Below are 25,897 nucleotides of genomic sequence, written 5' to 3' on the forward strand. Positions count from 1 at the left end.
TCTGCGTGTTTTTAGGCAACTTGAAAATCTGTGAATACATTTTGGCTTTCAGTTTTATCTGTTATCATACTCCTAAGCCTATATAGGAGCCCTGGTGGTGTGGTGGTTAAGAGCTCAGGCTGCTAACCAAAAGGTCAGCAGTTCGAATCCACCACCTGCTCCTTGGAAACTCTATGGGACAGTTCTACTCTGTCTATAGAGTTGTTATGAGTCAAAATTGACTCAACAGCAACAGGTTTGGTTTGGTTTTGGTCAAGCCTACACACGTCATCCATAACTTAGATTTTATAGTAATTGCTTTTTACTTTGCTCTTTAAAAAATAATCTGTATTTTTCGTTCCCTAATTATAACGGTCTCTTAGCACGTGGGAGACCCTGGTGGCGTAGTGGTTAAGAGCTACAGCTGCTAACCATAAGGCTGAGAGTTCAGATTCACCAGATGTTCCTTGGAAACCTTATGGGGCAGTTCTACTCTGTCTATAGGGTCGCTATGAGCCGCAATCGACTCGATGGCAATGGGTTTGGTTTTTTTTTTTTCTTAGCACGTGTTGGTGGCTGTCGCCAGGGTTGATATTTCCCGGGACAGTGCCCTAAAGACCCGCACCCGAGGTCTGATCAGCAGAAGGGAAGGGTATATGACGCTGTGCGTAGGCGTGGAACTGGCTCCTGTGTTAACAGCGCTGCCTGCCCCTGTCCCTGCAGGTGATCCGCAGGCACACACTGGAGGAGAAGCTGCTCTGCTTGGTGCGGCACCGGGCGGGCCACCACTGCCAGAACGCTGTCATCGTCATCCTTATCCTGGCCTGGGAGGGCATCCCCCGCAGCCTCGGCGACACCCTCTACCAAGAGCTCACCGACACCCTCCGGAAGTACGGGAACCCCACCAGCCGGAGATGCGGCCTCAACGATGAGTATGTGGCCGAGGTGCAGCGGGCAGGGGTGGGGCAGCAGATCAGGGCACCCAGGATCAGCCTGCTCCGTAACCCTAGGAGAAGCACGCCATCCCTGGGACCCTGTCTGCCCTGCAGAGTCAGGGCTGGCTGAAAGAACGCTTGCCCTGGGGCTGGTCCTGGCTTACGAGAATCTGTTAACTTGGCTCAGCTTCCCTGTTAGACCTCAGGTCCATCTGAGCTCCCGTGATGTTAGTAAGTGTTAAAAAGTGTAAATGTCCCGTAAATGTAAGGTATCAATATTTATAAAGCCTACCTTTATTAGTTTTTTTAATTGTTGTAAAAATGTATGTAACACAGCATTTGCCCATCTAATGTTTTTCACATGTACAGTTTAGTCATATCAATTATATTAATCATGTTGTGCACCCATCACGATATCCGTTGCCTGATTTCCCCTCGCCATAAACAGAAACTGAATACTTCCTAAACAATGGCTGCCCTGTACATCGCCCTCCCGCCCCTGCTAACCACTTATAAACCATACATTTACCTATTCTAGATACTTCATATGAGTGAGATCATATTTGTCCTTTTGTGACTGACTGACTTCTCTCCACATAATGTTTTCAGGGTTCATCCATGTTGTAGCATGTATCACTACTTATTTCTCTTTATGGCTGTATAATATCCCACTGTAGCCTCATTGTGGTGGGTTTTTCCCCCCTTTTTTTATTCAAGATATGATTTACTTATAGTAAAATTCACACTTTTAGAGAGTTTTGACAGATGTTTACGGGCCTGTGACCCAATACCACAATCAAGATATAGAACAGCTCCATCACCCCAAAATTCCCCCGCGCCCCTTAATAGTCAAGCCCTTCCCCCACCCTCAGCTCTTGGCAGCCACCAATCTTTTCCTATCCCTATAGGTTGCCCTTTGCAAGGCTGTCATATAAATGGAATCATCCAGTTGTGGCCTTTTGAGTCTGGCCTTTGTCACTGAGCATAACGAATTTCAGGTTCGTCTGCGCCGATGCATCTATCAGTAGGTTATTCCTTTTATTGCTGAGTAGTATTCCATGTGTGGATGTACCACAATTGGTTTATGCTCTCATCAGGCGAGGGGCATTTAGATTGTTTCCAGATTTTTGTTAAGCACTGAATTTTAATTTCAGTGTTCATTTGTTTAAAGGCCTGTCAGCACAGAGACTCGAACCAAGACTTGTACACCAGTGTTCACTGCAGCTATCACAATAGCCAAAAGATAGAAACAACCTAAATGCCCATCAGCCGATGAATGGATAAGCAAAATGTACATCCATACAATGGAATACTACTCAGCCAGTGGGAGAAATGAAGTCTGATACATGCTACAGTACGGATGGAGCCTGGAGACATTATGCTGAGTGAAATAAGTCAATCACAAAAGGACAAATATTGTATAACCTCGCTTATATAAAAAGACAAGAAAAGGCAAATGTATAGAGGCCAAAGTTTATTAGTGATTATCAGGGGTGGAGGAGCACTGGTGGTGCATTGGTTAAGCACTCGGCAGCTAACCAAGAGGTCAGCAGTTCGCCCACCAGCTGCTCTGTGGGAGAAGGATGTGGCAGTCAGCTTCCGTAAAGATTATAGCCCTGGAAACCCTATGGAACAGTTTTGCTCTGTTCCGTAGGGTCTCTGTAAGTCGGAATTGACTCCACAGCAGTGGGTTTGGTTTTGGGTTTTTTCACCAGGGGGGGGAGGAAGGGGGAAAGGGTGGGTTAACGGTGATGGAAAAATCACACTGATTAAAGGTAGGGTTGCACAGCCAATTATTGTAATTGCTGTCAGTAAGTTGTACATCTGTGAAAAGTTGAATAAGCAAAAGTTGTATGATAGATATATTTACAGCAATGACCCCCTCCCCCGACCGCCAAAAAAAAGGCTGCTGAGGCTGCTTATGCACAGCCAAATGCCTCATGGGATTTGGTTCCTTGGTTTGGAGGTTTGATTCCTTCGTTTGGTGGTTTAGGGTCATGGTTTCATGGGACATCCCAGTTAATTGGCTTAAGAATGCGTTCAGTGCTTCTGTTCTACCTCCTAGTTTGTTGCTTTTGTTGCGTAGTGCCTGGGTCCTAAAAGCTTACAAGTGGCCATCCAGGGCACACCAGTTGGTCTCTACTCACCTGGAGCAACAGAGGAAGAAGGAGCGTCAGGAATAGAAGAAAGATATGGAATGTGTGGCTAATTGCCTCCATGAACAACTGCTTCCTTTGCCATGAGACCAGAAGAACTGGATGGGGCCCAGCTACCATTACTGAACATCTTGATCAAAGATTCTGTAGAAGAATCCTGATCGAAAGGGGGAAAATGCAGAACAGAACTTCAGATTCTCATGGATGGCTGATTTTTTGGAGCCATGGAGGCTGAATAAACCCCTGAAACTGTTGTCCTGAGATTATCTTTAAACCTTAAACCAAAAATATCCCTTGAAGTCAACTTAAAACCAAGTAATAGTTTAGCTTAACTAGTAAAAAAAAAAAGTCTACTTTGAGCATTGTACTCTTTTAAGAACTATCTATATGAGATCAAATAGACAACAACAACTCGAAAGATTAGGAGGCAGTGAGTTATGAGAGAGGAAAAACTCAGAAAAGGAGGGTGAGAATGGTTGCACAACTCCAACGTAATCAATGTCACTAAATGGAGCGAGGAGAAACTTGAGTGGGTATATATTTTGCTGTGTATATTCTCAATAACAACAGTGAAATCAATAAAATTTAGGAAAAAAGGCCTGTCTGCATCTAGGACAGTAGGAGACAAGTGTGTTCAAATCTTTGGCTCATATTATTTCCCTGTTTGTATGGTCTGTGTTGTATCTGGTAGATATTAGAGCTGAGGCAAAGTATAAACTTTACTGGGCTTTTTAAGGTAGATTCTTCCTGCCTATCTCAAACAACCCGTGTGCTTCTCCCAACAACAGACTCTGGATTAGACCTTCAGGCTCAGGGGTGGGGACAAAACAGGCTGCTCAGGGCTGGCTTTGTACCCAGAGAAACTTGGGAAAGGAGCTGGGAGCAGGAAAAGGTGTGGTCCCAGTTACTGGGAGGCCGGTGGGCAGCCGGTCTCAGCAGGGCCTCCCCTTGAGGAAGAGGACAGTTCCAGAACAAAGGGATATTGCACCTGTATGCCTCACCTGTGCTGTCTGTTGCAGCCGTACCTGTGCCTGCCAAGGCAAAGACCCCAATACCTGTGGTGCCTCCTTCTCCTTCGGCTGCTCCTGGAGCATGTACTTCAACGGCTGCAAATACGCCCGGAGCAAGACGCCGCGCAAGTTCCGCCTCGCAGGGGACAATCCCAAAGAGGTGAGCAGAGCTCCACAGGGAGCAGAAGACACCCAAGGTGGGAGGTACGACTGGCACCCTGTAGCTCAGGTGTTCTGCAGATAAAACTCGCTGTATTATTTGTTTAACTGACCTTATCTTGCTATGAAACAAGGTGGATGAATGGGTATGTGGATAGGGTTAAGGAATGGAAAATTGACTCGCCAACAGGTAACTCAGACTCTTCTAGTTTAGAACAGTCTACTTAAGGTAAATATTCTGAATATTTAAGGTGAATATTCAAGTGCTTCATCAGAATTTGACCCTCTGAAAGAGTCATTTCTTCATTCTTGCCAGCATTCCTTTTCGGGTGGAAGTGTGCAGCAGGAGAAGGGGCCCCCCGGTCCTTGAGCCACCATCTGCACTCCCTGAGGCATCCCTCGCTGTCCTTGTTGCTTGAGGCCTGGCCTGGTCCTTGGGCACTGGGCTGGTACCACACAACACGGCCTTCCCTCCACAGTCTCCATATCTGGGGGCTAGGCCTCCTCTGCCCAGTCCCAGGACAGCAGGACTCCTGGGCCGCTGGGTGTCCACTGCAGCCACGCTCAGGCTGGGGCCAGGAGCACAAGCTCAGGCCAGAGACCCCTCGGCCGTTTCTCTCCTGTTGCCCATGTTGTGAAGGGCACCCTGAGAGGCGGTGTCCTCTCAGACTTCCAGCTGTGGAGAGGGTGCACACATATCTAGGCTCTTGGTCATTTCATTCTGGCACCTCCCTCCCTCCTGCCTTAGGCCTGAGAGGGTGGAGTCCTGGGTCCCTTTCCCAGGATCCAGGCAGCATCTTGATACTCATTTAGACCTTCCATATCTCTCCAAGCTCTACCTAGTACAAGGTAGAGCTTACTGTGTGCTAAGTACAGTGCTGAGCACCTCACAGGCATCTTGGTTAGTTGCACGACACTCCCAGATCAAGGCACTGTTACTCCTCATTTTACATATGAGGTCAGCGACCTGCCCAAGACCCTGTTGCTAGAAATGGTAACACCAGCATTTAAACCAGGTCCATGTTTCCCCAAAGCTCACGTGCCTCCCCAGCGTACTGTCCTGGGGGCAGCTTCTAGACAGCAGCAGGGAGGTGGCTGTGGCCCTGCTGGCTTCGGCTGGTGCAGTGGGGGTGGCCAGGCAGCCCTGGATGCCTCACTGGACAGATAGCTGAGCCATTGGTCTCACCCTTCTGTTTTCAGCGCTGGGAACTTGTTCTTTTTCTCTCTCCTCTTCCTCCTGCCTTCGTCTCAGTAAATTCTTCATGCCTGTGCTCATGGCCTGCTAGGAGCCCCTGCAGGCCACACATGCTCCCCGTGGAGGGCTGCAGAGAGAGGCTGTAGATGCCTGCAGACTCTGCCCAGTGTGACTGGGGGGCTGCTGCTTTGTCCACTAGGACTTTCAGTGAGAGCGGAAACGCTCTCTGTGCCTCCAGTACAGTAGCCGCTGGAGCCACATGTGGCCATTGAGCATTCAAAATGTGGCTGGTGCAACTGAGGAAGTGAATATTTTAATTAATATTAATTAGAATTAGTCATTTATATTTCAGTAGCCACGTATGGCTAGTGACTAAGACATTAGACAGGACACAGCTTTGTAGTCAGTCTGCACATCTGGCTTAGGGCAGGCTCTGGGCCTGGCTGGCTGTGGAACTCCTAGCACAGACCCTGACAACCTCCCTCTGCCTGTTTCCAGTCTGCAACATGGGAAGAAGGATCCATGCTTGTCACTCGTAGTTCTTACGTGTCTGCTCTACCTCCTCTGAAGGGGGTGTTCAGCACCTGAATGCAAGACCTGTTTTGTATATCCTGAGCCAAACTGAACTAGAACCTAGTAGCAGTAGTTTGAGCCAAACTGAACTAGAACCTAGTAGTAGTAGTTCAGCAGTCTGGATGACTGGACCTGCAAAAAAAAAAAAAAACCAGTTTCCTTTGACTCTGACTCATGGCAACCCCATGTGTGACAGAGTAGAACTGTGCTCCAAGGGGTTTTCAATGGCTGATCACCAGGTCTTTCTCTCAAGGCACCTCTGGGGTGATCTTGAACTGCCAACTTTTCGGTTAGCAGCCAAGCAAGTTTAACCGTTAATGCCACCCAGGGACACCACCGGCCCTTCAGGCAGTGGCTTTTCCTGCCAAACTACAGGGTCCCCAACTTTAAAATGGATGTGGCACCACCGCTCCCAAAGGGAACACTTTGAAAACACCAGATGACACCTTGCTTCCCGCATTCCCAGTGGTAACCCCACAGCGGCTCTGGAGTGGTGGTGAATTTGCAGTGTGCACAGCCTGTCAGGCGGGCCCTCTGGCTGGGTGTGACTGCTCTTGTCTCCGCAGGAAGAAGTGCTCCGGAAGAGTTTCCAGGACCTGGCCACCGAAGTCGCTCCCCTGTATAAGCGGCTGGCTCCCCAGGCCTATCAGAACCAGGTACTGGGTCCTGGACTTTTCTCTGCCCATAGGTCATCCCCATCTCTGCCCAGGCTCCCTGAGGTTGGGAAATGGGGAAGTGGGCTCCTTTGTGTTTCTTACCGGAAGCACCTAGCCCAGAAATAGAAAGCAGTGCTGTAGCTCTTTGAGAAGATCTCTTTTTGACACTAAGCTGAATTTATCCCAAACCATCTCTCCCCCTAACCCTGGTCATCGCTCCACTCTGCGTAGCAGTCCTCTTCTGATTCTGGTTTTCACAGGTGAAGCTCTTGTTTCTCTCCCCAGCCTCACCTGCGTTGCATGGGGGTGTTGAGATAACCCAGAAGGGAGGCATTCTTAAATGGACCTGGAAGCTAACGCTTTTGAGCAGAAAACCTCACCCCCACAGTCCATGTGCCAGGCAGCTGTGACCCTTAACCTCCCTCCCTCTAGCCAAGTCCTGGCCTTGCCAGGTACAGATATGGGGCCACTCACTCAGGACCCCTTGGCCGTCCACACAGGTGACCAATGAGGAAATAGCAATCGACTGCCGCCTGGGGCTGAAGGAAGGGCGGCCCTTCGCAGGGGTCACGGCCTGCATGGATTTCTGTGCCCATGCCCACAAGGACCAGCATAACCTCTACAATGGGTGTACCGTGGTAAGGAAGCTGTGTTGTATCACAGCTACTGGGGATAGTCCTGGGAGGCAGCTGACTGTGGTCTATGCAGAGAGGCTGGGCACGTGGAGACAGGATTCTAGAACTCTTGGAGGTGCCCTGCCAGACTGCCTTCTCCCCACTGAGGAAACTCTCCCCGGAAGGAATGGCTAAGTCTGGACTTTGTGTGTGTCTTAGGTGGGTTATTAACCCACCTGTATCCATCAATGAGGATGCTGTGGAAGGTGGCTCATTGAGCACCTAGAGGCTCCCAGTTGTCTGAAGTATGGCTCCAGGTCTCTTGGACAATTGGATTAAATCCAGATGATCTCTAGATTCATTCAGCAAGTGTTTGTTGTAATAAAGTGAACAGACTCCTGCCCAAGCAGTGGGATGTAATGCCCATAGTGATGAAGGCACTAAGGAAAAGATGAAGCAGGGTAAGAGAGAGAGTGATAGGAGGAGGTGCTGTTTTAGATGCAGTTGTCAGGAGGCCTCTCTGAGCTGAGACCTGAACATGAGAGAAAGCCCTGTGTCTGGGTCAGACTATTCAAAGCAGAAGGACCAGCACAGGCAAAGCTGGGTGATGGAAGCAGGCTGGGTGTGTTCAGGAAACGGCAAGGAAGCCGGTGTAGCAGGAACAGAGTGAGCACAAGAGAAGAAGGGTAGTGAGATTGGTTAGAGAGACAGGCAGGGACCAGATCACAGGGAGCCTTAAGAGGGCCCATCTTCCTACCTACTTGGCAACACTAGGTTTTGATGATCTTTTTTTTTTTAAGTTGTCTTGTTTTATTTTAAATAATTGCATAACCGGTTTCATATACTATGTATTTTTCTACAACTTGCTTTTTTTCGGTTAACATATTTTTTTGAGGATCTGTTTATCTTTGCCTACCTGAGCGGCACATACACTATCTTGTTTTACTTTGGATTGAGTTTATTACTAAAGAGATTGAACGTCTTTTCCTATTCTTCTTGGCTTTTTCTGTTTCACCTTTGTGAATATCCTTATTTATATCCTTTGCTTATTTATTTATTTTTTAATCTAGATGGCCATATCTTTTTTTTTTACATTTGTTGGGTATCTTAAAGGAGCCCTGGTGGCGCAGTGGTTAAGTGCTTGGTTGGTAACTGAAAGGTCGGCAGTTTGAACCCACCAGCGGCTCCACCGGAAAAAAGACCTGGTGATTTGCTCCCAAAAAGCTTGTTGTTGTGTGCCATTGAGTGATTCCGACTCGGATAGTGACCCTATAGGACAGGGTAGAACTGCCCCATCAGGTTTCCTAGGCTACAGTCTTCCTATGCTGTAGAACAGACCCTAAGTGTTGGTAACCTTTTGTTCCTTTCTGAACCAAGATTAATGTGCTTTTTTTGGGAACTCTAGGAAGCAATAGAGAAAACTGGGGCCCGGTGGCTGGAGGGAGTTGGGACCGTGTGGGGAAGGAGAGAGTCAGATATGTGGGGTGCTCAGCCTCCCTCCCAGCACGGCTTCTCCAATCCCTATACTCTCCCTCTCCTTGCATGGGGCAGGTCTGCACTCTGACCAAGGAAGACAATCGTTGCGTGGGCAAGATCCCCGAGGATGAGCAGCTGCACGTGCTCCCCCTGTACAAGATGGCCAACACGGATGAGTTCGGCAGCGAGGAGAACCAGAACGCTAAGGTGGGCAGCGGGGCCATCCAGGTGCTCACCGCCTTCCCCCGTGAGGTCCGGCGCCTGCCTGAGCCTGCCAAGTCGTGTCGCCAGCGGCAGCTGGAAGCCAGAAAGGCAGCAGCTGAGAAGAAGAAGGTCCAGAAAGAGAAGCTGAGCACTCCCGAGAAGATAAAGCAGGAGGTCCTGGAGCTGGCTGGTGTTTCCACTGACCCAGGTGTGTGGGGAGAGGGTGCCCACCTGGGTGGCATGGTCACTGTAGCTGTCACGGCCCCAGATGGCTCCCCGAAGCCCCCATGACAGCGTCTCACTAGGAACTCTAGACAGGAGCCTTCTGGGGCCTCTGCCCAGGCACCTGGACCATGCCATTAACTTAGTTTTGTCAGAGAGAGGTCAGCAGCAGCCCCAGGATGCCCCCACCTGACAGGTACTGGGAAACCTTCTTACCTTCCAGGAATTGAGCTTTGTGGAGGGGCAGCATTTGGTTCTCCACCAGCTTCTCCTTGCCCTTCCTGAGGGGCTGAGGTGAGCAGCGCTGCCCCAGGGCATGTGGCATCAGGTTTTTGGGGCATGGCGTGGCTGCCGACGTGCACTTATTCTCATTTTTCCCTGACGTCTGTGGGGAGGCGTGGGGGAGGTGGCAGCATGCAGGGGTGGGATCAGAGGTTGTACTTCTGTGAGGGCCTCTGGGGTTCACTAGAGTAGGGATGAGGGAGAGCGAGGCAGAAGGGACCATGGACTGTGACTGAGCCACTTCTCATCTGTGGGTCTTGGATGGTGCAAACAGTTAATGCGCTTGGCTGCTAGATGAAAGGTTGGTGGCTGGAGTCTACCCAGAGGTGCCTCGGGAGAAAGGCCTGGCAGCCTACATCCAAAAGATCAGCCACTGAAAACCCTGTAGTGTACATTTCTAGTCTGACACACATGGGGCTGCCATGAGTTGAAGTTGACTCTGTGGCATCTGGTAGCTGGTGGGGCTGACAGCAGGGCCTGTGCTAAGAGTTCCCAGTGGGCAAGTCCAGGACCTGCTTGGGCACATCTCACCTGTGCTACCTGTCCTGGAAGAGGAACCACCTTAGGGAAAGAACATAGATTCCACCCCCATCTTCCTGCCTAGGCTCTTTCCAGGCTGCTGTTCTCTCTGCTCCTTCCCATCTTGCCTCTCTTGCCCCTAGGCCTGTCTCTGAAGGATGGATTGTCCCAGCAAGGCCTGAAGCCTTCCCTCAAGGTGGAGCCACAGAACCACTTCAGCTCTTTCAAGTACAGCGGCAACACAGTGGTGGAGAGCTACTCGGTGCTGGGCAACTGCCGGCCCTCCGACCCCTACAGCATGAACAGCGTGTACTCCTACCACTCCTACTATGCACAGCCCAGCCTGACCTCTGTCAACGGCTTCCACTCCAAGTATGCTCTTCCGTCTTTTGGCTACTACGGCTTTCCATCCAGCAACCCCGTCTTCCCCTCTCAGTTCCTGGGCCCTGGTGCCTGGGGGCATGGTGGCAGCAGTGGCAGTTTTGAGAAGAAGCCAGACCTCCATGCTCTGCACAACAGCCTGAGCCCGGCCTACGGTGGTGCTGAGTTTGCCGAGCTGCCTGGCCAAGCTGTTGCCACAGACACCCTCCACCCCACGCCTCACCACCAGCAGCCTGCTTATCCAGGCCCCAAGGAGTATCTGCTTCCCAAGGTCCCCCAGATCCACTCAGCTTCCAGGGACCCCTCTCCCTTTGCCCAGAGCTCCAACTGCTACACCAGATCCATCAAGCAAGAGCCCGTAGACCCACTGGCCCAGGCCGAACCTGTACCCAGAGACCCTAGCAAGATGGGCAAAACACCTTTGCCCGAGGCATCTCAAAATGGGGGACCCAACCACCTGTGGGGACAGTATGCCGGAGGCCCAAGCATATCCCCCAAGAGGACTAACAGTGTGGGTGGCAGCTGGAGTGTGTTCCCTTCTGGAGAGAGCCCCGCCATTGTCCCTGACAAGCTTGGTTCTTTTGGGGCTGGCTGCCTGACCCCATCCCACTTCTCAGATGGCCAGTGGGGACTGTTTCCTGGTGAGGGGCAGCAGCCAGCTCCCCAACCTGGAGGACGGCTGCGAGGCAAACCATGGAGCCCTTGCAAGTTTGGGAACAGTGCCTCGGCCCTGGCCGGGCCTGGCCTGACTGAGAAGCCATGGAGCATAGGGGCAGGGGATTTCAACTCTGCCCTGAAAGGCAGTGCTGGGTACCAAGAGAAGTTGTGGAGCCCCATGAAAGGGGAGGAGGGACGGATCCCAACTCCAGGGGCTAGCCAGCTGGACAAAGCCTGGCAGTCCTTCAGTGTGCCCCTGGGTCCCAGTGAGAAGTTGTTTGGGGCCCTAAAGTCTGAGGAGAAGCTGTGGGACCCCTTCAGCCTGGAGGAGGGGATGGCTGAGGAGCCCCCCAGCAAGGGGCCTGTGAAGGAAGAAAAAGGTGGTGCTGAGGAGGAGGAGGAGGAGCTGTGGTCAGATAGTGAACACAACTTCCTGGACGAGAACATCGGTGGCGTGGCTGTGGCCCCTGCGCACGGCTCCATCCTCATTGAGTGTGCCCGCCGGGAGCTGCACGCCACCACTCCTCTCAAGAAGCCCAACCGCTGCCACCCCACCCGCATCTCGCTGGTTTTCTACCAGCACAAGAACCTCAACCAGCCCAACCACGGGCTGGCCCTCTGGGAGGCCAAGATGAAGCAGCTGGCCGAGAGGGCAAGGGCGCGACAGGAGGAAGCCGCCCGGCTGGGCCTGGGCCAGCAGGAGGCCAAGCTCTACGGGAAGAAGCGCAAGTGGGGGGGCGCCCTGGTCGCTGAGCCCCAGCATAAGGAGAAGAAGGGGGCTGTCCCCACCCGGCAGGCACTGGCTATGCCCACAGACTCAGCAGTCACCGTGTCCTCCTATGCCTACACGAAGGTCACTGGGCCCTACAGCCGCTGGATCTAGGTGCCGGGGAGCCAGCGTACCTCAGCGTCGGGCCCAGCCCGAGCTGCCTCTGTGGTGCTTTTGCCCTCACGCCTGGGGGCGGGTTGGGGGTGCAGAAGTCTTTTTATCTATGTATACATATATAGATACGCATATATATGTATTTATGGTCCAAACCTCAGAACTGACCCGCCCTCTCCCACCTCCCCAGCACTTTGAAGAAGAAACTACGGCTGTCGGGTGATTTTTTCCGTGATCTTAATATTTATATCTCCACGTTGGTTTTTTTTTTTCCCCCCTTGTTTGGGGGTGGGGAGGGCTTTTATTTTCTCTTTGTTTTTAAAATTCTATCCTTGTATATCACCATAATGGAAAGAAAGTTTATAGTGTCCTTTCACAAAGGAGTAGTTTTAAATGCCATTTAAAATGTGTATTTATTGGATTTTTTTAAAGCAACAATAGTAATGGTAAAAGCTCAGCAGGAAGGGCCAGCGGTGCTCATTCCTGCCCCGGCTGCAGGGCCCAGCGCTCCTGGCCCTCTTGAGAGCTGATGAGGTTCTCTCAGCCATCTGTCCCTCACAAACCAAGTGCAGATTGTAGCCACCACCCAGTCCATCCCTCCCGACAGACACACCTTCCCTCTGGGAAGGGAGCCCTCACGACAGCCTCTGTCCTCTCGGGCAGGCTTGGAGGTGGGGCACGTGAGCCCCAGGCCAGGCACCTGAGATGCTGGCATAGATTTCCCCAGAAACCAGGCTGGAAGCAGAAGGCTGCAAGCTTGCTAGTCTCCACACTGAATTCTCTGTTACCGATCAAGTCAGACGATGTCATGGTTCACTAGGTAGCACCTCACGATGGAGCTGGACATGAGAAGGCTCTCAGGAGCCCTTTCTGCCAAGTTGACAAGCCAGTTAATACTGGGCTGAAGGAATTTGTCTTAGTGGCAGTTTTGAAAAATGCCCCCAGATACTGAAAAAAGGGCTACTGTATCTTTAAAAACAAGAAGTTGAACCCAAGCTGTGAAAAGCCAGCGTTGCTCTCTGCCCATCGCTGTGCAGTGCCTGGTGCTGTAATATTGTGCTGGGACTTTCTTGACTCTCCAGCAGGTTGTATCCCGCTGGAGCTCAGCAGACCAGTGTAACAGCAGTTAATACATCTTATCCTTATTCCCAGATTTCCACATTGGACAATGGTGCATGCCTCACGCCTGAGCCCACCCCCTCCACATTATTATTTGGGGGCACGGGGGTTACACTTAACAGTTTTACAATGCAAGAGTCAAACGTTTTCAAAGGTTGCTAGGATTTTCCTCCACAATTGGTGCCATTTCTCTATTCGATCATCTCTTTTCCCTTCCTCCCCCTCTACCTGCTTCAGACATGCCCCTTCTAAGATTCTGCTGCGTTCTATTCAGTTCACTGAAATGAGACCGTGGTGCTTAACTTTTGCGAGATTGTTGAGAGAGGTTGGGCCTGACAGGTGGAAGCAACACTCAGCTGCAGCAAGTCAGACTTCTGGGAGTGTTTTTCCTGTGGTGTTAGCAGAAATTCCACCAAGTGCCCCGCGTGGGCGTGCGTGGTGGATGGGAGGCTTCACCTTGTCTGTACGTCAGGACACACCACAAGGGGAGAGTGGCCACACAGAGTGAAAACCGAGCCCTGTGAGAAACCTCGTATTTATTGAGCAGTTTATTCAAATGTGGGTCTTTGTAAAATGAGTTTAACAATCAGATGACAATGCTAAAGGCAAGTTCTGCACTCCCAGGTGCCTTGTGTAAGAGCTGAGAGCCAACCCGATGGGCATTTACTGTAACCGGTCCTGAGGTGCTGGCGGAAAATCGCTGTAAAATGTCCTGAGCATTTATGTGGTCTGGTTTTAACTGTAAATAGTGAAAGATTTTTTTAAGCACTTTTGCCTAGATTTAAACAGCAACTTGAAAAAAAAAAGTATGTTTTAACATGTAATTGTGGGAGAATTGTAAATAGTAGCCGAATATTTAACGTGCTTTGTCTATCCTTCACTTTTACCATATTCTGTAAAGTTGCATTTATTTTACAGGACAAAAATGAAATATTATTGCTTTTGAAATAAATACCCAAGAGCTTATCAGGATTTAGAATTATTCAGAACTCAGATTTATAGGAAAACCTCTGATCTTCCGTTGGACGAGCTAAAGGAAGCGGAGTCTTTAATGAGCATGCTAAATTTTCTAGTTTTGAGGAAAAGTTGGGTCCTTTAAATGCTATTTTGCTTATCGCATCAGTGCTTTTACGCAGGTCTCATTTGACTCGTGCTTAGGTAGATGCGGGGGTGCCTTGAAAACTTCATTTTAAATGATCTTAGCGAGAAATACAATATTTTACAAAACACTTTGAGAATGTGACCGTCTGTATGGCCCGTGAAGCCCCAGGTTGGCTGTTGGTTTGGAAGGTCCTGAGTGTAACGCAGGTGATTCTGATCCTTGGCACGTGTGAATCTTCCCGATGTATGTTAAATATACTTTTCCTGTCATCACCCTTTGCTAGCAAAGCCATTAGTTGAAAGGTGAAACCAACACAAGCGAAAAGCATGTGACTTCTGTCCCCCCAGCCCAAACAGCCTTTGGTTTATAAACTTCTAGGGTAGGAAACAGGCTGCTGAGAGATCAGTCAAGAGGCAGTCTCCATCGGTGTCCCTGTTCCCCTGGGATGGTGTCAGGAGAGTTAGGTGGTGCTGTTGCCGTGCTCAAGCCCATGCTGATTTTTACACACTACACGTATAACCTACCTCAGATCTCAGTCATTAAGATTAGCATGCTTTAGACATATATTTAAAAAAGTAACTATGCACAGCTATTTGTCCCCCCTTGCTGCTGAAGGTTTCTTAAAGAGAAAAAAAAATCAAATTTTTATTTTTTACTGGCACTCTCATTTTTTTAAGTCCTAAAGATGATGAACAGACATTTTTATCATGAGAAGAAAAATAAAGCCATTGCAACTGAAGAACCTAATAGCATGACCCAGTTTTAAGAGTAATTAATATGATAGCAACGGAGAAGGATGGAGTCCTAACAGTCATCTCCCAGCATGCCCCGTCCACGGACGCCATCCACGTCCATGTGCGGTGCAAACGTGTGGTTCCTTTGTGCTTTGTTTCTTTTCCCCTGCCTTTTGTGTGCAAGGGAAGTAACTTGCAAAGTTCTGTGCTAAGAGATTTTTTAAAATAAAAATCGCTTCACAGCAGGTTCTCACAAAATAACTGGTGCTAGCTCAAGAAACCATTAACCTAACCATCAGAAATCTTGACTAAAGGTGTTTCATGGATTTGGGGGGTTTTTTTGGTCTGTTTCTTGTTGCTTGTTTTGATTTTTGGCAGGGCCTGAGTTTCCCACACCCCAGCTTCCTGGGTACTGCGTTGCCTTCTCCCCGAGATGACAGAGGTGTGCATGGGAAGAGATTATACCCTGCCCCCTTTTGGCCCTTCCACCAGCCTCTTTTGGAAACAGTAGTTGGCAGAGCAAGGGGTTTTTTAAGCGCTAAAGCAAGGAAAGAAGCGCCAGAGCTTAATTGCTTCGCATCAAGCAGCAGTAGATGTGCAAGGATGGTTGAAGATGAGTAGACGGTAGCCTGAATTCACTGAGAGAAATCCAGCCAGATCTTGACCTTTAACCACCATGATAATATCAAACCAAGGCAATGCTGGTGGAAAGCGAAAATGATATCCCTGATGTGCCTCAACCAGTATCTCTTTCTTTTGGTTACTGAAGTGTGTTTTATGGACTAGGAAGCATTTTTATGAATTGAAATAGTCTAAATAAAATGGTGCTATGGTATTTTAATGTGACTGTCCCTGATCCTGTCTTGCTGAGGTGCTATCAACATTATTAAAACCACAACCAACCAAAAACAAGGTGGGCTCCAGTCTCTCTTGGCTTTTTTTTTTTTTTTTAACCCCCCTCTTTTTGGTGCTGTCTTCTTAGACCTCTTGTTTACCGTGCTATATCTGCTCTGAGCAGTTTTTCTGTTTGTTGTTTTTCCCTTGGTGGCCAAACAAAGGAAGGCTGAGAGGACAGCTAGCTCTCTGGCTGCCAATGGGAGTGGACCTACCTGGCTTGGGCAGGTCCTTTGGTTTTAAACCTGTTGTCTCAGGCCTAATGAGAAAGAAAGGGTGAAGGGCTTTTTGAGGGAGGAAGGGGAAGTTGGGGCTCCTGTCTCTTCTACATGGCAGGCATCCACAAAGCCAGGAACACGTTTTCCTCCTGCAGCCCAAGGTGCCAAGGAGACAACTCTGGGAGTCCCGAGGTTAACCAGATGGATCTCCTTGCTCACTGGCACTGGCTGAGACCATGGTGGGTAGAGGGGTCATTTCTTTGCTCCTCCCATCCTTTGCCTCAGCATTGCTTCTGCCTCTTGTTGGTAACACCTCCTGTTTAAACTAAAGAAAGGAGCGTTCTTTGCTCTCCGATGCCACAGGGGGCTGCTTTTTAGTTGGTGCTATTCTAAATTTCTTCTTGGGTCCACAGGAGTTGATGTTTTAAGAACTCAACAGGAAGCTCCATTTTGTGTCATCCACTGTCACAATTTTTTTTTTTTAAATACCTCAAAAACAGGACATTGTGACAACTTTGGTGAAGTAGATTCCCTGAGGGTCTTATACCTGCAGGTTGTCCATTCGATGATGTACTTGACCTTCAGGAATCTGGGGTCATTTTATTTTTTATTGTTCAGCGGTTAAAATTGCAGAACACCTAAAGGAGCATTGTTAACTTTAAGTTTTACTTTTGAATAAAATGTGAATTTCCTATGTCCATCTCACTGAGCTTTCTCAGTCATCGTTACTGTCATTTGAAATGATTCCCTCAAATCCTAGTTTGACTCACCAGCTACATCTGTAATATCACATGGCCAACTTCAACATACCCTGGACCAAAATGAACACTTGGTGAGGTGCACGCCCCCAGCATATGTTAAAATCCCATCCCATGTGTGCAACAAGTGTTCAGACATGAGAAGGAGCAGAGGGTGGAGGCCATCATGGCGCTCCCCGCCTCCCCACCTGCCCTCAGAGCTGCCCCCAAAACAAAGCAATAGGCTTCTCCCCAGCAGAGACTGCAGCACAGAAATCCAAGGTCTAACGTTGCTTTTTGCCTAAGAATCAGTGAGCGATTTGGCTGACTTCCTCATTTGCTTCTATTCCGATATCAGGGATGCTTTTTGTAGTGGTTTTGTTTGCCTTCTTTTCTCGTTTTGACTACCCGTCGTTCAGGGATAATTCATCACTATTCACATGGGAACTAAAGTACTAATTGGCTCATTTGAACATCCAGATTTTCTTGGTTCCAATACCTTTTCTTTATTTTCTTTTGAGGGGAAAAAGGGGGAGAACAACAGGAGTGATGTCATTTCTTTTTCACGTATTCTAATTAAAAAGAAACAAGGGCAGGTCGCATTGTGGCATAGTAATGCATTAGACTTAATCTAGAACCCCTGTAGCTTTTTGATGTGTTTTATTTCTTATCTTTTTGGATTCCTGTTTGGTTACTTGGCTTCCAATGGAGGTGAACTTAACAACCATACTTGAATATTCCGTCTTGACTTTGTAACTGTGGCTACTTGAAATGAAGTTTATCTGGGGTTGATGGATGAATGGTAGGTTTTTGCAATGTCTCAAGGCAATAGGATGTGTATTATTAAACTGTAGATATTCTTAGTACAGTAAATTTATGCTGATAATTTTATTTTGTATAATTTTTACCTTTTTGTTAATATTTTTTTTCCTCCCACCTTATTGGTTTGCCTCCTGAGCGACCCCTCCTTACCCTCCCTCTTCTCCCAGTGTTTCAGTAAATTTAATTTAGGGTGCCTAGAAATTGCAAGTATGTATCCTTTTTTGATTTGTATTTTATTATAATTTACACAAACAACTGGGTTTGTGAACTGTATTACTCCTGGTATCTTTAAAATATTGTGGGTGTTTTAATAAATTTTATATTTATTTTTTGCACTCAAATTCAGTGTGAGTCTTTTTTTTCCCCATGAACCGGGACCAGATTGTGGTATTTAAAGGTACCCTATATAATCTCACCCTCCCACTGCATGTTGTAGATGCAAAAATGAAGGCCTAATATTAGCCCATGGTCTAATAGCCAGGATAGAATCTGTCCTTGTCCCCTCCCACCACCTGGACAAAGTAATGTTCAAACACAGTAAACTGTTAAAACTGGGCATCAAGGGGAAAGCAAAGACACCTCAGAAGTCCCTGGGTGGTGCAAACAGTTAAGCACTTGACTACTAGCCGAAAGTTGGTTCAAACTCACCTAAAGTCACCTTGGAAGACAGGCCTGGTGATCTGCTTCTGGAAGGTCACAGCCTTGAAGACCTTATGGAGTAGTTCTACTCTGTACATGTGGGGTCACCATGAGTCAGAATCAGCTTGACAGCAGCTAACAACAACAAAGACAGCCTTTCTCATCTATTTGTCTCCTTTCGTTTTTCTTTCCCTTTTGCCCTCTTTTCTTATACTCTCAACTTGGAGACACTCCTCTCCCCTACCAGAAGTTGCTCACTTCTGATATTTGCACAAGGATTGCTGAATCCTTATTGGCTTTGATGATTTGAACACCTAGTCCTATAAAAAAAAGTAGGGCCCTTGAGTCTTCTGTCATTGTGAAGAGGTGGTTTGCTACAAGGTCCTGTGGGGGAAGGCCACATCTTTTCACTCAGACTCCCAATTCTGGTGGCTGGTCTCAAATAGGGAAGTATGAATTGAGGAAGGAAAAGAGAAGGGGAAACTGTCCCCTCTGTCCTTCCTCCTGCTTGAAACATCTGGCTGAAGTTGATCAATGTCTCTGAGAGACAACCAGTCGAGCACTTGAAAGACTTGAGCTCTCTTTCCAGTTGACAGCAACCTCCCAGCATCCCACGAGGTCACTCTAGTCAGGAAAGCTCAACTCTGAGGGCCTCTGAATGAAAACTTCATTATCATAACAGAAGTGCCAGCCGCTAGCCTTAAAGCTTTCCATCTTCATTTTGTTTCACTTTTTAAGGAACCTTCTGGAAATACTTTGGCAAATGCCATCCAGGGATCCTCATGCCACAATATGTTTTGTAACTTGCTTCTTTCCACTTAACATCTTTAAATCGAAAGAGACCTAGTCCTGTCCCTCTCCCCAGCCCCTGTCGTGTTGGCCCCGTCTTCAGGCCTGAGGGACAACAGGAGATTCTAGCTTTAGAAAAGACTGATTTCATTATTAAACGTGTAAACCCGTTGCCATCGAATTGATTCCAACTCAGCGACCCTATAGGACAGAGTAGAACTGCCCTATAGGGTTTCCAAGGAGCGGCTGGAGGATTCGAACTGCCAACCTTTTGGTTAGCAGCCAAGTTCTTAACCACTGTGCCACCAGAGCTCTGATTTTACTGTTAAGTATAAGTATGCTTTCATCTCCTTATTACAAAAATTACATTTTAAATATAGAAAAATTAGAAGCTTTTTAAATTATCTGAAATCCCACCAAGAGAGAGCCACATATTGGTTGCAAACATTTTCAGAGTATGAAAATAGATCCATATGTGTGTGTGTATATATATATTTTTTTTTTTTAATGGAATAATACCATAATATGTTGCAACCTTTTTTTGTTTCATATGTCTTTAAATATCGGTAATACAGAACTACATCTTTATTACTGGTATTATTGAACTCTTTAAGATCCCAATTTGTTGAAATTACACATTGAACTAATCTAAATCTGCCTCCATTTTAAGTACTGCTCACTGAATTTTATTCTCCTCTTAGAAACATCACAATAATCGCCCTCATCCACACGACCACATCCTTACTCCCTTGAACCTTCCTGCCTGAAAGTAGCTCCAGATCCTATGTCCCCCACCCCTGTACCCCACCCATGTCTGTTCACATCTAGAGCCTCATTCTTTGTATTGTGACCTTTAGAAATTTACACCCTGTTCTAGATGGCATCTAGCTGATCCAAGCCAAGCAGAAAGACACCAAGGAGGCCCACAGTCCGGATGTGCCATTTTTATAAGGGAATACTAAGGTTTCTTAGCTTCGTTGGCAGCTGAATCATAGGGCTGTATGGCTCAGCAGAAAGAACATGGCTACCTTAATTCCAAATTGTGTGGCCCAAGATGAGACCTTTCATCTCCTTAATTCACTTTCTTTGTCTAGTTTTTGTTAGGTGCCTTCAAGTCGGTTCCAACTCATAATGACCCTATATACAACAGAACGTGCGACATCCTCATAATCGTTACGTTTGAGCCCATTGTTGCAGCCACTGTGTCAATCCATCATTGAGGGTCTTCCTCTTTTTCACTGACCCTCTACTTTACCAAGCATGATGTCCTTCTCCAGGGATTGGTCCCTCCTGATAACATGTCCAAAGTACATGAGATGAAGTCTCACCATCCTCCCTTCTAGGAAGCATTCTGGCTGTACTTCTTCCAAGACAGATTTGTTCATTCTTCTGACAGTCCACGGTATATTCAATATTCTTTGCCAACACCATAATTTAAAGGCATCAATTCTACTTCGTTCTTCCTTATTCGTTGTCCAGCTTTCACATGCATATGAGGCGATTGAAAATATCATGGCTTGAATCAGGCGTACCTTAGTCCTCAAAGTGACATCTTTGCTTTTTAACACTTTAAAGAGGTCTTTTGCAGCAGATTTGCCTGATGCAAATGACTCTTGGTCTATAAAACAGACTAATGATGCCACACTGATTGATATAAGGAATAACAACAACAAAAAATACCCGTCCCATTGCCGTCAAGTCCAACTCATAGCAACCCTTAGCACACAGTAGAATTGCCCCATAAGGTTTCCAAGGAGTGGCTGATGAATTCAAACTGCCAATCTTTTGGTTGGCAGCCATAACTCTTAACCACTGTGCCACCAGGGCTCCCAAAAAATATCACCAAAGTAAAAGTGCCTGCCCCCTTGGCAGGCATTTCGGATATGTTAGGTCATAGAAGCTGTCATCATTATTCTAGGCATGTCCAAAGCTTTAGGTCATGAAAGGGTCCAGGACTCTTGAATCGCTGCCAGGTCAGGTCTCCCAAGTCCAGGCTTTCTACAATTCATCTTTTTTTTTTTTTAATGCTACAAACCGGACTTAAGTTTAGCCATCTTAAGGGGGCTGCTTAACCCATCCTCCCTGCCTATTTTGAATCTTAATTTTATCAAAGTCTTGGTTTAACCTTCCCAGCTACACAAACCTCATCATGAGTTCTACTGCTGCTATAGTCAGCTTCATGACCTTGAAGAACCATCAGTCATCTTCAAGCACGCTCCCATTGTAAGCTGCACATACCAGGCACTGAGCACCCTATGGGAGGCAGCAGCGAAGCCCTTCATGCTCCTAGGGTGTGGTGGCTCAGCTGAAAATACATTTGACCACAAACAGCTCAGCACACTTCCCACTCCCACCTCCAGATGTCTTGGCAGGTGCCACACCTCTTCCTTTGCTGAGAAGCCCAACAACAGGCCCAATGTGCTTGCCCAAGTTCCCTTCCCTATTCTTCAAACATCATCCTGTATTTTCATCTTCTTTACACACTAACGTATTTTAACACAAATAATGCACACCTTCTACGTTTGTTTGCCAACCATGCCCTCCACCTTGAGGCATTTTCTTAAGCGCTGCTATGCCTTTTTTTTTTTTTCACATGTTGCTGTAGAAAAAAAATAGCATAGCATGTTACAAAAATACTGCATGGGGAGAGGGTGCCCTGCTCCTCCGTGCTGTTCCCCCAACTTTTACTGTGATTTGCACCCTTTGCTCTCTTCTGAGACGTACCTTCTCAACTCTCCCCTTTCTGTGCTTCTTCCCCTCATAGTGCTCTCATATCTCTGGGCCTGATCCTACTCCTCCTTTATGTTCCCCATCTTTCCCACACCATTCTGTCACTACCACGTCCCTGCAGGCGGAGATGACTTCTAGCTTCAGATTCCATACCACCCACTCACTAGTGCCCTTGTTTCTCCAAAAGGAACGATCCTGTGGGCCAGCAGTCCTTGTTCTTTGTCTTAGTCATCCAGTGCTGCTGTAACAGAAATACTACAAGTGGATGGTTTTAACAAGAAATTTATTTTCTCACAGCCTACTAAGTTACAAGTCCAAATTCAGGTTGTCAGCTCCAGGGGAAGTCTTTCTCTCTCTGTCGGCCTCCTCATCAATGTTCCCCCCAGAAGAGGAGTTTCTTCATGCAGGAACCCCAGGTCTAAAGGACGCACTCTGCTCCTGGTGTTTCTTTCTTGGTGGTATGAGGTCCCCAACTCTTTGCTTGCTTCCCTTTCCTTTTATATCATGAACAATAAAAGGCGTGGCAGTCCACACCCCAGGGAAACTTCCTTTAGCTTGGATCAGGGAGGTGACTGGAGTAAGGGTGGCATTACAATTCCACCCTAATCCTCTCAACATAAAATTACAATCAGAAAATAGAGGACAACTATACAATACTGGGAATCATGGCCTAACCAAATTGATACACATTTTTGGGGGGACATAATTCAATCTATGATGTCCTCATTGACCTCGCCCAGGCCCAGACCCTCCTGGAAACCCTCTTTTCCTGGACCACATGGCCAGTAACATTCTAGTAGTGTCTGAGGATCCCAAAGCCCTCTGGCACCTCTTCTGGGCCCCTTTGTGCCCTTGTGTCTTTTAGACACAAACGCCCCCAAGAGAATAGGTTCTGTCCTCTGTAAATCCTGTGGGTTTTCTCTCAGAGGCCTCCTTCAGCCATTGGGCCTCAACTATGACTCCCATGCAAATGACTTCCAAAATAGTGTCTACTGCTGACTTCCCCCATGAGTTTGATCTGCTGGATAGCTCTAGTGGCTGTTTAGCAGGGCCAATACAACACACTCAAAACTGACCTCTCAACTCTGCCAAATTTCCCTCTGGCCAACACTGGCCCTACCATTCTGACACCTGGATTCTACCCTCTCAGGCCCCTCAATCCTGTCCCTTCTTACCACTATTATTAGCAGCCCACACAGTACCATTGTGCAAGCTGTGCACTGCATAACCCTGGAGGCACTGTTCAGACAGACTACCATGTGGGCCTTGATCACTGGCATAGACTCCACCCCATAGACAGGGGAAGGGGCACGCTGGAGGAGGACCACAACAGGGCCCTCCAAAATGGGGGACTCAGGGAAGAGGCCTCTCATATCTTGGTCTAAACTAAGCAAGACTAAGCAACTTGCCAAAGACCATGCAGCTAGGAAGTGGGAGAGCCCAGACTCAAACCCAGCTGCAACTGATGCCAAAGTCTGTCCCCTGTCCAAATACACCCCTGCTTTTTCACACTTAAGACCCATGTCCCCAAGGGACGAACACAGCGCTCATTGGCTATAAGCAGAGCTTACAGCATGGCCTGCAGGCTAGCAGTCTACAGGCCTGAGAGGCGCTGTTTACAACAGAGTGTCTCTGCTGTAAGACTTGTGCTCTTTAAAGCCTTTGCAATGAATGATATCACTGTTTGAGAGGCTTGGACTCCAGCCCCTATTTTACCTCTTTGCCCACCTCCCAAAGTCAATGTCCTTACCCAGATAAAACCAAACCAGCTGCAACTGAGTCAGTTCCAACTCATGGCACCCTATGTGTGTCAGAATAGAACTGCACTCTGTAGGGTTTTCAATGACTGATTTTTTTGGAAGTAGATCACCAGGGCTTTGTCTCATGTACTTTGGACATATTATCAGGAGGAACCAGTCCCAGGAGAAAGACATTATTCTGGGTAAGGTACAGGGTCAGCAAAAAAGAGGAAGACCCTCAACAACATGGATTACCACAGTGGCTACAACAATGGGGCCAAACATAGCAATGATTGTGAGCATGGTATGGGACCGGGCAGTATTTCGTTCTGTTGTTCACTATTAGTCAGAACCGACTAGACAACACCTAACAACAGATAACCAGGAACGAGGCACTTCTGGGTAGATTCAAACCACCAACCTTTTTGTAATAGCTTGAGTGCTTAACTGTTTGTGCCAACCAGGGATTCCCAGATAATCTTCCTAAAAACTAAATCAAATGATACTATTTCTCTGTAATACTACTTATTGCTGCCCACTTGGTACATCTTACCTTTGTCCCAGGGTTCTGCAGGACCTGACCACGGCTTTCAACTCTATTACCACAACAGGCCACTCAGCGTCTAAGTCTATTATCTCCTTGGTGTACCCCCTGAAAATGGCCTCTCAAATACGAAGGAGCTGCCAGAATAAGGGTAGAGCAAATAAGACCATTGAGCTCTCACTCCTTTTAAAATCCATTAAAATACTTACATAAACTATAAAACAACTCCAAGGAAAATTATCAGTCAAAATAAAAAAAGATGAACAAGAGTCTATTCAAGGAAGTATGAATAAACAGGAAATCAAGTTATCTGAGATCAGAGAAAAAGTTTTATTGCACAAAGAACAACAAGCAGTAAGAACTCAAAGACTAGCAATGAGTCCTTCCAAGAAACACAATGGGTTAGACAGTGATTGAAATCTATTTTCAAAAAGATAAAAAGGATTATCTCACCTACTCAACAAAAGCAAGATTACTATATAAGGGACCAAGTAATGCCTGTGTTGAAAGTGCAATTGATGTTGCAAAGAACAGAATAAGCAAAATGGAAGTGAAAATCAGGAAACAGCTATAGAATATTAAGGACAACAGACAAAGAGCCCTGGTGGTGAAGTGGTTAAGAGCTTGGCTGCTAGTCAAAGAGTCAGCGGTCCGTAACCAGCAGCCACTCTGCAGGAGAAAGATGTGGCAGTCTGCTTCCATAAAGATTACAGCCTAGGAAACCCTATGGGGCAGTTCTACTCTGTCCTATAGGGTCGTGATGAGTCAGAATCGACTCAATGGCAGCAGATTACAGACGGAGATGCAAGAGACCATAAAGACCATTAGACTGGAGCGCTGAAACTCTTTTTGAGATTCCTCAGAGTTCCCAGATCAAGACACAGAATAAGTGGTTCAGACTCAGTAATCAAAGGTCTATGAGAATAAGATCTATATATGGGACCAAATCGACAACAGCAACTCAAAAGATTAGATGGGTACCTTAGGGGGCAGTGAGTTTATGTTAATGGGAGAGGAACAACTCAGAAATGGAGGCCAAGAATGGCCACACAGCTCAAAGACTAATCAATGTCACTGAATTGTCCACGAAGAAACTGTTGAATTTGTGTGTGTTCTACTCTGTATATTCTCAGCAACAAAATGATTAAAAAAAAAAAAAAGATATATGAGAAGAAAAATGTTCTGAATGAAGTCAGAACGAGAACTGATACTTCCAAGATATCAAAGGCTCAGGCTGTCAAGAAGTGACAGTCCTAGAAATTAACTTCATCCTATCCACTGGGAAGGATTTCTGCAAAGGCATTTTGACTCTTCAGCTATTTTCTCATTGGAACCCTGAGCAAAAGGTTCTCCAAGGAGAGCGGCAGATGGAGGCAAGAAGGGGCTGTGGTTGGGTTCTCAGGAACACAGGCGCAGAGGGGACAGCAGGAAAGAAAAGCCAGGTAGAGAGACGAACAGCCAGGGAACTTGATGGAAAAGAATCAAATAGAAGAGAAGAGGGAAGACCAGTAAGGAGATGCACGGGCTAGCCCAGGGTTAGTGGTTGGTAGCAGTGGAGATGAGAAGTAGCCAGATTGTGCACGTGTTTTTTTAAAGTTTTTGGATTGGATTTGGGGTGTGAGAGGAAAGAAGGAGTCAAGGCTGACTCCAGTGGTTTGGCTTGAGCAACTGGAAGAAAGGATTCACCCAAACAGAGGGGACAGCCAACTATGGGAAGAGCAGGTCTGGGAGAAGAGTTGAGCTGAGCTTTGTGTACTGTGGGGTTGAGACCTACTCAGACACTCAGGCAGTTCAGAGAAGATCAAGCTGCAGATTAAGGAGGTAGATTGCTTTTCACTGTCACCGTGTATTGGCAATTCTAAGGAGCCCTGATGGCACAATGATGACGTGTTCGGCTGTCACTCTGGTGACCTGCTCCCATAGAGATTA

The 25,897-nt window shown here is 47.3% G+C and overlaps 1 protein-coding gene across 8 annotated transcripts in view; it reads left to right on the forward strand.

The window, feature by feature from the left end:
* The window catches only part of TET3 (tet methylcytosine dioxygenase 3), a 123,802-nt gene extending 105,953 nt beyond the window's left edge, over positions 1 to 17,849 (forward strand). For all 8 annotated transcript variants that reach the window (XM_064268741.1, XM_064268742.1, XM_064268743.1 and 5 more), the window contains 6 exons: positions 703 to 911; positions 4,090 to 4,240; positions 6,574 to 6,663; positions 7,164 to 7,301; positions 8,829 to 9,165; positions 10,124 to 17,849. In XM_064268741.1, coding sequence (XP_064124811.1) covers positions 703 to 911; positions 4,090 to 4,240; positions 6,574 to 6,663; positions 7,164 to 7,301; positions 8,829 to 9,165; positions 10,124 to 11,901 — 2,703 coding nt within the window. In that variant the 3' untranslated portion in view covers positions 11,902 to 17,849. The remainder of the gene's footprint in view (positions 1 to 702; positions 912 to 4,089; positions 4,241 to 6,573; positions 6,664 to 7,163; positions 7,302 to 8,828; positions 9,166 to 10,123) is intronic.
* Positions 17,850 to 25,897: the final 8,048 nt, after the last annotated feature.

This window comes from Loxodonta africana, chromosome 15 (genome assembly GCF_030014295.1).
Source record: "Loxodonta africana isolate mLoxAfr1 chromosome 15, mLoxAfr1.hap2, whole genome shotgun sequence".
Taxonomy (NCBI): Eukaryota; Metazoa; Chordata; class Mammalia; order Proboscidea; family Elephantidae; genus Loxodonta; species Loxodonta africana.